The sequence below is a fragment of the Manduca sexta genome, chromosome 27 (assembly GCF_014839805.1).
Source record: "Manduca sexta isolate Smith_Timp_Sample1 chromosome 27, JHU_Msex_v1.0, whole genome shotgun sequence".
NCBI lineage: Eukaryota > Metazoa > Arthropoda > Insecta > Lepidoptera > Sphingidae > Manduca > Manduca sexta.
Window position 1 is genome coordinate 14,544,097 of NC_051141.1, and position 13,057 is coordinate 14,557,153.

The 13,057-nt window shown below is 39.3% G+C and overlaps 1 protein-coding gene across 2 annotated transcripts; it reads right to left on the reverse strand.

Annotated features, from left to right (window-relative positions):
• Nucleotides 1-2,057: 2,057 nt before the first annotated feature.
• On the reverse strand, nt 2,058-12,759 carry LOC115455744 (paramyosin, long form). 2 transcript variants are annotated; one of them, XM_030184416.2, is made up of 16 exons: nt 12,566-12,759; nt 12,432-12,488; nt 11,140-11,226; nt 10,304-10,470; nt 9,870-10,107; nt 9,472-9,591; nt 8,963-9,229; nt 8,443-8,689; nt 7,931-8,058; nt 6,162-6,274; nt 4,173-4,362; nt 3,896-4,030; nt 3,520-3,714; nt 3,246-3,341; nt 2,796-3,077; nt 2,058-2,590 (listed from the first exon to the last, which is right to left on the reverse strand). In XM_030184416.2, the coding sequence occupies exons 1-16, from the start codon at nt 12,674-12,676 to the stop codon at nt 2,387-2,389; spliced, it is 2,637 nt and encodes an 878-aa protein (XP_030040276.1). In that variant the 5' UTR covers nt 12,677-12,759; the 3' UTR covers nt 2,058-2,386. The 2 variants fall into 2 exon arrangements, with proteins under 2 accessions (XP_030040276.1, XP_037299837.1); XM_037443940.1 differs by lacking the exons at nt 6,162-6,274; nt 7,931-8,058; nt 8,443-8,689; ... (5 more) ...; nt 12,432-12,488; nt 12,566-12,759 and adding an exon at nt 4,466-5,376.
• Between the last annotated feature and the right edge of the window lie 298 nt (nt 12,760-13,057).

A 13,057-nucleotide genomic window follows, 5' to 3' on the forward strand; every position in this document is an offset into this window, starting at 1 on the left:
CTATTTGGTTACCTAAACAATGTTCTAGGGAATAAATACAGCGCCATCTATTGTCAAATTTTTAAAAAATATTTACCGTGGAGACACCTTTTTCCTAACAAGATAATTTATACGAAATCTATCTCCTGAGAAGGCTTTTTTGTTTATCCCCTAGTAGCAAGCGTTCCACCTGATGGTAAGCAGCATTCGCCGCTCATGGACCTTGCAATGCCAGAGGGACAGCCAAGCCTTTGCCTACCGGGAAGTCATTGAAAGCCCCGTTTGAAGAAGGACAAATTATAACACTTGGGGAACACCGATGCAGGGAGTTCAATCCAAAGTTCCAAATCTTGCTATGATAAAAATGCATGTTATCAGTAATATGTGTTACATATTACACTGAAGTGAAACAAAAGAGATAATATTAATAAGACATGTTGTAAATCAAATAAATTATCATGGTTTTGCATATCTTACATAAACTAATTTCAGGAAATAGTGTGCAATTTTATTATTTTTGTAGTGTTATAGTTTTAGCTACGAAATGTTATGAATGTTATTTGCATTATATAAGAAAAAAAATTTTTTTTAGACATTCCAATTTTATTCACATAGACGGTAGAGACTATAATACTTTATTTTGAGTTTGATTAATATTTTTACCCAGTTTTAATTCAAAAGAAATACAAGCGAACAGTCGAAGGAAAAATTTGGCGATGCTATAATAAATGACTTGCTTTTTCATTAAATTGAGGCGTGCTAGTTTAAACTCTAGTAAATTCCACGTACAGGTGTAACTAAAAATATTGTTTTACAATTTTGTTTCCAGCGCCATCTATTGTCATTATATTTATTGTCCACTAAAAGCATGATTAGAGGTGTAATGTCGTGGTATAGAATTTTCTCTTACGTAATATAGAAGTATAAATATATATATATAAATACTTTTTAACTTGTCTTTACTTGTAATTATTCCTTGAAATTTGTAAAATACAACCTAAACGATGAGTTCGTACCCTTCTGCGCAGGAAAATTAAAGATCATAGAATACCTGTGTGTGATTTTGTTTCCTTAATTATTATAATCCGTGTGTAATAGCACTATACAAAATGCTAAAGCTTTGCTTCGTATTACATTTTCGTGTGGCATTGATAAACAGCATATGAAATTAGTAAAATTTGATAAAACCTTCCCTACTTTAGGACCACGTATAATTAAGTAATACGACGATTCGTAATATTATTCCTTAGTAAAATAAAAGAATACATACAGTTGGTAATTTAATTACTATGTTAAATGTTTTATTATTTTTCTATAAGAAATAAATTACTTGTTTACTGTGTAACCTATATTAAGTAATGTTAAATGATTTATAGTCCGCGAGTGTGCAAACAAATATAACGTCTAATTACTTCTTACAAAGAGTAAGTAGCCAAGAAGTCGTTCCCTCCCTCGCAATTATGTATATTCAAATATAAGATGATGCTTCATATTAATCACGTCAATTTGTCTTTTGTTAGATGGTCGGTTTTTCAATTATCTTAAGTGACCTACCTATAAATATCATGTGCACATGTATATTTTAATGCGTTTTTTTCCTAAAGATAAGAACGAACGAGTCCAAATATTATTGTTTTGAATAGTATCATCGCATAGATATTAATTATAATTAATATAATATATTACTGTCCCTTTCACATGTCATGTTACTTGAGTAATAGTTTATTTACAACAGGTTATAAATTATTGGATGGTAGGATTAATGTTATATCTGATTAAAATGTCTAAGGATATGCAAAATTAATATTAATTGATTTGGGATTAAGGCTCCGGCGTTTAAGAAAAAATCCATAACTTCTTTTGAAGTTTTATTGCTTTTTTTGTTTCTTTAACATAAATAGCATTTATTTTTCATTATTAAAGTTACAGTTACAAACGTACAATATCTATTGCACAATTAATAAATAATAATATAAAATAATCCATTTTAAACTACCGCTCCTTAATTACGGTACACAACGTGATCGCATTTTATAACGCCGGTGATCTTATAATAGAAAAATATTGAAAAAAAAAGCTTAAATTTTTTGGTTCCTTTATTTGGTTGAATTAGCATTACATACATTTATAAAAGTAGTCGGGACGAGCGGTCGGCGTTTGGCCGGTGTAGAGACACGGCGAGGTTAGGGCGAGCCGCAGCGCCGAGCGCGCGTCCCGGCCCGGAGGGGGCAGGTCGCGCCACCGAGCCATACGTGGCTCAGTAGCGCCACCCGCCCTTCCATACATCACTTAACAAACGACTAGGCTTATACCCGACCGGAATTGCGCCCCTCTGTTGACTGGTGGAGAGAAATGCTGGTGTGGCGGGGCGAGGGGTTGGGCGCTCACATGAAGTGTGGCGACGTGTTCACATGCGCTCCGTGCTGAGGGCGCGGGACTCCTGCACCAGGTAAACCTGGGAGCCGGGCACCGTGGAGGTGGTCACGAAGGTGCGGTGCTTGGCGCGGATGAGAGACAGGTTGCTCTCGGCGGCGTCGGCACGGTCTTCGGCCGCTTCCAGCTCGCGCTGGAATCGTCGTACTCGGGTCACGCTCTGCTGGGATACACCCTCCTGCAAACAAAATATAATGATATGAGTAATATTCAAGATATTTATTACAAAATATTTGAATAATGTTTAAAACTGTTCAGAATTAAGAAATAAAGAAGAATGGAAAATGTTGTAAGTGACCTGTGTCACATGAGGCTCTAAGTGCAATATCGAACTAGAATAAAATTTTAATAATAAATATTTAAACGCAAATATGGAGTTTTACCTGCTCAGTGAGTTGCCTCTTGTAGATGTTGACCTTCTGGGAAGTCTTCTCAAGAGAGTCCTGAAGGAGGACGATGTTCTTCTGGTCCTCTTCGCACTGAATAATGACCTCCTTGAGCTGACGCTCCTTCTTGCGGAGGATCTTGATGGTCTCAGCGTGCCTCCTCTTCTCCTCGTCCAGTTCCAGTTCCATGTCCTTGATGCGGGCTTCGAGTTTGCTGATGATACGCTTGCCTCCAACGATGGCGTTGGCCTCGACCTCCTCCAGACGCACAGACAGGTTCTAGGTGGAAAACAAGGTGTTATTATGTGTAGCTATGACATTCAAAAATATTTGAAGATTTAGAAGTTAGATTACGATTTGAACAATAAATTACATTTACATTAATAAAATCAAACATCTTCATGATTCTCAATTACTTTAATGGTGTCAGTACGCAGAATACAGTACCTTGACTTCGATTTCGAGAGACTTTTTGATGGCTTCGATCTTGACGATCCTCTCCTGTTCCTCATGCAGGTGCTCGACGGTGTGCTTCAGCTCGGTCTGAAATTTTAATATAAGGTATATTATAATAATTTTTAGTTTATTGATAGAAATACGAATACTTTACAATAAATAATAAGGCCGCATATTAAATGCATAATTAATGCAAATGGTTGTTTGTGAGCGCCAGGACTTTTAATGTCAGCTATGAATCGTCAATCGTATTAGCATATTGTACCTGGACGCGCTGGTATCTCTCGTCGGCGATGCGGAGCTCCTTGGTGATCTCGTCGTAGTCGGCAGCGACGACAGCGAGTTCCTGCTCGATCTTGGCCTTGCTGCTGGACAGGTTCACGTTGATGACAGTCAGCTCGTTGATGCGGGTCTGCGCCTCTTCGTACGATTGCTCGACGACGCGTTTGGCGCGGAGGGCCTGAGGGAATGAATAAAAATAAAATATATTCATTTATATTCTAAGACTTAATTACAATAAAAATATTATTGAATATCATCTACTCTATATAAATACTAATTATAATGCTTACAGGAAATCAAATTTAAAAGTATAAGTTGTTCAATTAAACTGGCGTTTCACAATTACTTTCTTATCTTACCTGCTCGTAGTTGCCACGGATCTCCTCGACCTCGCCGGTGAGAGACTGTATCCTGCGTTGGGCGACGCCGTACTGGTCAAGGGTCACCTGGAGCTGCCTCTGGACCTCATCGTAGTGGGTCTGGATCTCGGTGAGCTACACAAAGCGCCGATGAATCATTTATCTCATTATCAAACATACATTAAATTGAAGGTACAATAAAGATGCCAAGACTCTATCTAACGATAAATATTCCTCAAGTTGTTGAAAATTTTACAGGCTTAAAAAGAACATTTACCTGAAGGGACTGTTTCTTGATGGTCTTCTGCAGGTCGATGTTGGTCTTGTTAGCAACGTCAAGAGAAAGTTCGAGCTCGGTGATCTGGATCTGGAGCTTCTTCTTGATGCGAGTCACCTCAGACTTCAGCTTAGTCTCAGCCTCGACGACACGAGCGTTCAGCTGCTCAATCTCGATGCTGGTCTGCTTGCTGTAGAAGAATAATAAAAGAATTAAAAGTCGTACAAACCCATTTAACGTAACTTTATAATTAAAAGGATCAAAATAGTAATGAGGATCATGCAGCAATTCACCTCCGATCGTATAAAAAACTTGTATTTAACTCGTCAAACTGTTTTATCGTTTCTTTAAGTTCGTTAAGGTGTTTTACGTAGGAATCGTCGATGACTGGTATTTCAGTTGTGATTTTAACTACACGCGTCATCGGTGAAGTTTCGCGTATAGTCCTAACCGTTTCAGTAATAGCCTCTGATATTTTGCTTTCTGCTACAGCGGGCAATTTTGTTTCAGATATTACTTTTGATAATATATTGCTTCTTAGTTCAGATAAATCTTTTTCCATAATATGTTTTCTAGGAATGGTCACTGGTATTTTCATTCTTTCTTTAGCCACGTTTCTACGGCTTTCTTCTAATAATGTTTGAGCTATGGCCTTTGCCGATTTTCCTCTATACATAGGAGCCTTTTGCTTCAATTCAGAACCCAAACGAACTTCTTTTTCATAGAGTTCTAGCTCTTTATCTATTTCAGCCATTCTTTTCTTTTGCCTCTCAATTTTATACTTGTCCCTTTCCATTTTCTTCTTTTTTGCTTTATCTGTAATACTTTCTACACCAACGTGTTTTGTTACGTTTGCAGCAGCTGCGGTAGCAATCACTGAAAATGGCGATCGCTTTGCTACTTTGAATGTATTTAGATCACGTTTCGCTTGTTCTGCGACTTCATGTGAAATCCGTGTCAAATCTTCGTGAGAGTACGTACGTATCGGTTTGTCGAATCTATATTTATCCAACGCTCTCTCGTTATTCCATGGTAAGTGGGGAGGTTTGGCAGCGACGCCTTGCTCTTTAGCACTGATATAATCGATCATTGGCTGATAAAAATGAATTCCGTAGCCGTAATTATCCTCGTAGACAGAAGTAGGTGGTCTGTTCCATTTACTGTAGTTAGGCACCTTAACCGGCGGCATTGTGAGTCGTTAAAAGATAGATTCACTCAAACGGACCGACGCAACTAAAGTATCGACAACCCCGACGTGTGTCGCCAGGGGCCGAGGTCGCGGAATTGAGGGCGCGAGAAAATGGATGTGGTCTTTTGTACATTTTCATTAGTAGTTTGTGCCAATATGCGTATGTAATTCATGATAATATTCACCAATCAGACGACCAGTTATATATAAACGAAATTCGTGCCAATAATTCGAAATACGATATATTAAGGTGTAATACATTCTCTTCAAATGTTTTCCGTGTCGGAAGTGCGGTATTAAAATTATGCGCCTTGGTATTCAAGTATTGCAAGAATTTAGCATAATGGACATTTCTTCAGTGTAAACACATTTACTTGGAGATTGAGTGAGTCATAATGTGTCGAAGTGTAATTGGCGTTAATCCATAATGCAAATGGGTCACGGTTGATGATTGTCGGAGATCGCAGGTTGCGTTTTTGGATGACAGACATCATTCAGTGATTCGAAGAGCGGGGGCATCGGTGCTGAAAGACGAACCAGGCCGGTAGTTCCGAGTTAGCGTTTATCGAGCGTTGTTCTTCATTTGTTCAGTCTATAGCGGATTTTTTTTGTGTAAACAATGCATATTATTGTACATGAGTGAGAGTTTAATCCTGTTTGCAAATGATATATCGTGAATATTGATTATACTTATTTCTCTTTTTTAATAAGTCTTTTTATATCTGTATACTTTTGATTTATAATTATTTCCCAGTAAATATTTTTAAGGGAGTTTTTGTCTACGTCGGTGCGGTACTTACCGGATAGCCTCGATCTCCTCCTCCTTCTCCTGGATACGACGCTCGGCCTCGTGGCGGAACTGGCCAAGCTCGGCGGTCAGCCTCTGCGCGCGCTGCTCCTCAGCTTTGCGACCCTGGGAATGACAGGTTCATGTATTTTTTGGTTACAAGGATGTCGTTTTTGGGAAAATCAAATGACTAGATATTGATTTGCAAGCAATCTTTGACTATGGGTTATGTTCCTTCTATTAACACTCCAGAGATTTGTTTCAGCTTATATAGATTTATGTAATGCCGTTTTATGCTATTATGCTTGTTATAAAAACATTTATTGATTTCATAACTAGGCCAATCAATACGATAAGTTATTTTAAAGTTGAAGAGAAAAGGGTTTATTTATAAACCAATTTTCATCATAGATCTGTTTTTTTTTTTAAGTTTTCCATACTAATTTTCATTATATCATAATAAATTAATTTCGAAATTACTTTGCTTATTTTGCGAACGTATTTCATATTAGAGCGAGAGCGATGGTTTTATTTAATTTAATTTAATTTTCATTCATGATAATGTAATCTTCTTCTTAGAATAAAGTAAAAAGTACTTTTATCCTAGCGTCCCAGATTCTATAAATATTGCATCTATTAGAAGTCTTAGGAACGGATATCTGGCAACTTTATCGATAGTGTTAAACATTTGAATCTAAGCCAAACTGTGAATTTGTAACTAATTAATGTTGTCAAATTAAATCGACGTTCGCTTCGTCAATGTTTTCTTTTTATAGACTTCTTTATTTACCTTGTCCATATAAACAAGTACGTGGCTGATTTTAAATTAGAAAACCATTAATTGTACAACTGACAGTTGCGATATTTAAAACTTTGCCTACTGTCAATCACATTTAAATGTGTAACATTATAGATTAACATACTTATCACTACCATAAAGGCTAGGAATTATGGTGGCAATATGCAAATAGTTTTGCACATAATTTTCATTGTAATTTTTTGTAAGGTAGATTTAAATAATATGCAATCTAGTAATGCTGAATAATAAGATGAATAAGCGTTTGTAACGTTCCTTTACCGATAGTTTTAAAGACCTTTTATAAGGATATAGCAGCAACGTTTTTACAATGCAAACCCTGAAATCTGTAATTCTTACATCGGCCAACTAAAATTTCTGTATTTTTGATTCGTATTAAATTCACTTGAAGAGGTTTTAAAATATAGTCAAGGCAATTGTCTATCCAGTGGCGGACTTTTCCTAAGGGTTCAGGCCTAATCCGGAAGCATATACCGGGGCAACTAAACACTAACCCCGTTATTCATAAACGTTATTTATCTAAGGACGGAGCATTGCTGTGGTAACAAGTCTGTTTCTCAGTGCTGACAGCATGGCAGCCTTCGCAGTGCGTAGACATACGGCCGTTGCGATTGGCTAATATTAGGATACAACTTTAACCTGGTTGGCTGTCAGATAAACAAAGCTGAACAAACAGCAGGCTGTCAGATAAACAGAGCTGAGAAACAGACTTGTTATCACAGCAATGCTCCATCCTTAGATAAATAACGTTTATGAATAAGGAGGTAAACGTTTCAAATCTAATAGTGTAGTCTCAAAAACTCGATAGATTAAAAGGAGGCGTTAAAAAAAGCCTCATTACTGGGGGTGTGATGAGACACTGGCTCTCAACTCTGCAAGTTCGCAACTGGGTATCCACCATGGATATTAACTTATGGCTTATGTATAAAAAAATACAAGCTAATAATTTAGTCATATGAACTTACGGCTTCGGCCTCCTTGTACGCGGCGGTGAGTTCTTCTCGCTCGTTCTCAAGACGGCGCAGCTCGATTTCGAGCTCGTGAAGACGGCGGGTCAACTCCGTGAGGTTAGCGCGGGCATCGTGCAAGTCATCTGGTAGTGCGAAGAGGTTTATGTACATACAGTTTTAACAAAAGTTTAATCCTGTTTCAGAAGTATTAAAGCTACACTGGACATATCTGCCTACAACACGAATACAATTGCGCAAAATGCCAACATGAAACCTGTAACGTTTTGAATGGTATGTGAAATTTCTGGAGAGTCAAATTTGCAATCATCGCGCACAAAGTGACAAGTTATAATTCTAGTGTTATTAAACATTGGAGATAAAACATGATTAAACGATGTATAAAATAAATTGATAATTTATTTTAAGTTCTTTTTTAATTTCAACCATTTAGATTTATTAAATTTGAAATTAGAATATTATTTTCAATTCTGTTTAATAATCGCGTTGTCAGTGACGAAATTACTCACCACCAAGCTTCTTGTTCTCGCGGCCAAGAGCGTCCTTCTGTTCGCGGGTCTTGTCGAGCTCGTGGCTGATACGCTGGATCTCCGTGACCTTGATGCGCAGGTCGCGCTGGGTCTGCTCGTACAACTGCACGGTCTCCTCCAGGCGCGATTTGATCTCAATGTTCACGCGCTCAAGCTGCTCAGTCCTCTTCTGCAGCTCCCTAGCGGTGCCGTTGGCCTTCTCAAGGTCGATGATGAGGACCTCAACCTGTTCAGGAATCGCGGTTAAATTTTGTAAATAAAATTTGAAATTGTCCACCTAAGTCCTACGAAATTAGTTTTTTTTTTTTTTTTAAAGACACAGTTGATTAGATATAAAATTGCTGATGAATTTCATTCCAAATGTTTGCGAAAAGTATCTATGTCAATTAAACGTGTAATTTGGAATTTAATTTGTTTTGTTAGCATTTTTGTAAGAATATTTTTGTCTTTGAGTACTTTATAAACCTGGCTAGCAACTAATATAAACACGAAGACTCACCTCGCTCTGGAGACGAGACTTCTGCTTTTCAACATTGCTGATCTTAGCGATGAGGGTCTCGATTTGCTCCTCCTGCTCCTGGATGCGGATGGAGTACTTGCGGCGGATCTCCTCGATCTCTTCAGCCCTGGCGGCGGCCTCGGCTTCGAACTTGGAGCGCCAGTGGCCGACCTCACCGTTGGCCTTAACGAGCTGGCGTTCCAGGTCCAGGCGCGCCTCGGATTCCTCCTCGAGCTGGACGCGGACCGACTCAAGGTCGATCTCAACCTGACAAAAGAGTTTAGCTATCTATAGAATTAATCACTTCACACTAATGTACTGTATGTTGTATGAATGGTCTCTGTGTTCATTAAACGGTTCAGACTTTCGATAGCGCGAAGAAGAATTTAAATTATTCTTCAAAGTCTATGTAATATGTATTTGGAATTTGCATGAAAATTGAGAATTCAGTATTATTTTTAGATATTAATGGAATTTCTCTAAGTGTTAGTTGAGACTTGTCACATTACCTGGTGAAGGTTAGCTTCGAGCAGAGAGCGCCTCCTCTCCTCATCTTCGAGCCTGCGGCGAGAGTCCTCGAGCTGGCTGACCACCTGGCTCTTCAGGTACACCACGTTCTCAATGTTCACCTGGAAAAAGATAGTGTTAATTTTTAACGAAATGTATCGTATGAAGTATTGCATACGACGAGTGATGTAGAGAATATTATAGCTAATAATATTTAGACAATTATTCATAAATGGTTTTGTTCGTAATAATTTTGAATTATAATTACCAAAAATGTTGTCGATATATTTTTTATGTCAAGAGTTAAAAGCTTCAGTTGATTTATTTACCATCAAATTTATCTTTAAACATTGAAAAAGAAAGCAATAACGGTGAATTTAAAATAGAAAATATAATATACCTTGAGGTCCTGAACTTCCTTAACGAGTTCAACATTCTCCTGGGATAGGCGCTGCTTGTGGGAAGTGATGTCTACAATGGTGCGGTTCAGCTCCTCGATCTTGATGTTCAGCTCGGAGATGGTGATCTCAAGCCTCTCGCAGGTCTTGGAGATGGTGATCTTCTCCTTGGTGACATTCTCGACTTGCGCCAACAGTTCGTAAACTTCAGCCTGGAACTTGGACTTTTCCTTTTCAGACCTGGGGACAAAGAAACATCTTTTGCAATCACGGAGCATAGGTATGTTGTGATGATGATGGGCAGTTCGGTATGATGCGATACATGATATCACGCACAGCTTTTCGCAAGGGTTCGCTCAGCAATTCTTATTTCTAAGGACATGCCAAACAGTTAGTACACGACGATGGTATTGTGAGAGCATATTGTTTCGCTCACCTGGCTTTGCTTTTGGTAAGCTGGTCGATTTGTTCCTGGAAGTCGACCACGATCTCCTGGTGCTTCTTCTTGAGCAGGTGGGCGGTCTCCTCGGACTCCAGGTGGACATCTTCCAGAAGTTTGCGAAGCTTGGTAAGTTCGGTGTCGCGTTTTCTGTTGATCTCGAACTGAAAAATGTATGAATTTATTTCAAAATATGCCCCCAAATTGACATTTGGGGTACTCATTTGAAATATGACAGGTCAAGTTGCTCAATGAAATTATTAAAAACATGAAGTGAATGGTTTATATATTCTGAATCATAATTGTGTTTCATATTTACATTTTCTTGATATATTTTTTTTAACCCTTTTACTGACACTACTTGATAAAAATACGTATAACTTCTTTTATAATCCTTGCTGTAATAAATAAATATTAGGGTCAATAATATCGCTTAGCAAAACAATCGCAAATGCAAATACAGATAAATCGCAAAGCCGTACTCGTACGGTACCTAAACACAATACAAAAGTTTCTTCGATGTTTTGTACAACGTTTGGTGAATTATAATAATCTCTTCACTGTTTGATGATTGTTTGTTGGTATTTCTGAGTTGGTATTTTCGTAACTTATTTTCTTGTTGTCTAAGTATTTTGTTTCATTTCTTTACTCGGTGATTCATGAGAACCTATTAATCTATCTTATCTCTTTACATTCTTCATAATATGTCTGCTGATCTGGAGTGTCTTCATTGGTTTCCTTTAGTTGTACTTCTATTTGATTTCGTTTTATTTTCTTAATAAATATACACAATTATTAATGTTGTATAGTAAGTATAAATGTAATTTGTTTACCTGACTCTCGGCTCCGCCTTCAGCTTCCTCCAGCCTTTCGGACAGTTGAATGACTTGTACGCTCAAATCCGCCTTCTCTCTCTCAATCTGCAAATTCAATTAATTAATTATGTCCTGAGCCGTTAAGTCTCATTTCAAATGATAACTAATTATTAGGAATGATTAGTTAGACAAGTCTTTATTTTATTTTCAATAGTATAGTAGTATTATAATAGTATTTTAAATATTTAAGTATTATAAAACAAGACGTGGGTCCCCATATGTTGTGTTAATGGATGACTGTACTCGAAAGTTACTTATGGCAATGAATATTGTCTAATACCTCAGTATTTTCTGTATTAAGTAACATTTACCTATAAAACAAATAATTGCATATTATGCAATAGGTGGTAATCGAGCTAGACGTCCTTCGCATATTTCAGTATTGTACCTATCTATAATAAGAATCGTTTCATGTCTCACGGTAGCTCTGACTAAGTCGGATATTTTTGCCACTCATACCGCAGTCTATTATTATATTTCAATATTGTGGCATTCTCAACGAGAACGAACATCATTTGGCCCAGTTTCAAAAGTGAGACCGGAGAGCGAGAAGTTAAGATTTCAGAGAATGCTTTCGCTACGGGGCTAAATATATCGCGGAGTGCGCGAGCGCCGTTCGCAACGAGTCTCTGCGTTCAGCGGACGTCGAAGCGGTAGCGACGGGCGGCGCGGCTTTGGGCGGTGCGCCTCTTCTTGCGTATCACTTCGATACAGTTGCGTGTACCCAACCGACGATGCTACGTTTAAAAATAGACTACGCAAATGTCTATAAGATGATACCACCCGATCTTTACCACAGAATAATTTATGTTGTATGAATGATTTTTAGGTCTATGGAAGACGATCACCTCTTTTTGTTAATATTGTATTAAATCCAATTGGACTGAAGACTCCCCGCACACTATTAGGAAGCAGTAAATATTATATTGAAGAATAGAACTCTGTGTTAACTAATTAATTCAATGTTATAAAATTACAATAGTCTTGAACTTGGAAGGTTAATTTGTTAATTCACTGTTTGAAATTTGGTAGTAAATGTATGAAAAGGGATGAAGTTAGGGTGGGGGTGGGGGTGGGCGTACTCAGACGCGGAGGGTGTAAACCCTGCCAGCGGTGTACAGCAGTAAGGACGGAGGGCGTTTGGTATTAATAGAGGTGTGCGAGTAGCGGCCCGCCTACACCTGGTGCGCGCGCGCGCCCTGTATGGCCGCCGCGCTCGCACATATCACATTTCGCACGCTCGGGCTTACCCTCTGACGCAGCTCCCTTTCGGATTCCAGATCATCATGGAGGAGACGGATCTTGTCCTGAAAAATACAACATATTCTATCATGTGTCCGCAAACACTTCACAAGCACTGCACTGGTAGTTGAAAGGCCGGTACCTCCAGCCTGGAGAGAGCACTCAGGTCGGCGCTGTACTCGATGTTGACGTCGGTGGTGCCACCGCCGCTGCTGCGGTAGGTGTACTTGGAAGTCTTCGCCACGGCGGACATTGTCGCTGTTCGTCTCTCGGTCGGCAGTCGGCGCTACGTTACCGGTCGGGCACCGTTCGACTAGTGAGAGCGGGTGCGGGCGGCGCGCGCGCACCAACCGCCGCTCCGCGCCCCGCGCGCCGCGCCCTCCCGCACCCGCGCCCCTCCGCATCCCACCAGCAGCGCCGCTCCAGGGCGGCCGGCCGGCTGGAGCTCGCGGATCGTGTTACCACCCCCGCGCACCCCCCTCTCAGCCTTTTATAGACACGCCCGTCCTGACGCGGTTGCGGTTCTCTTTTATTTGTTTTGCCCAAAAATTTGGCGAAACCCTTAATGTCCTAAAATCCGTGTCACTGGGCGGTAGCGGAGCGCGGCCGCCGCGCAAGAGATGGCCGTGGTGGC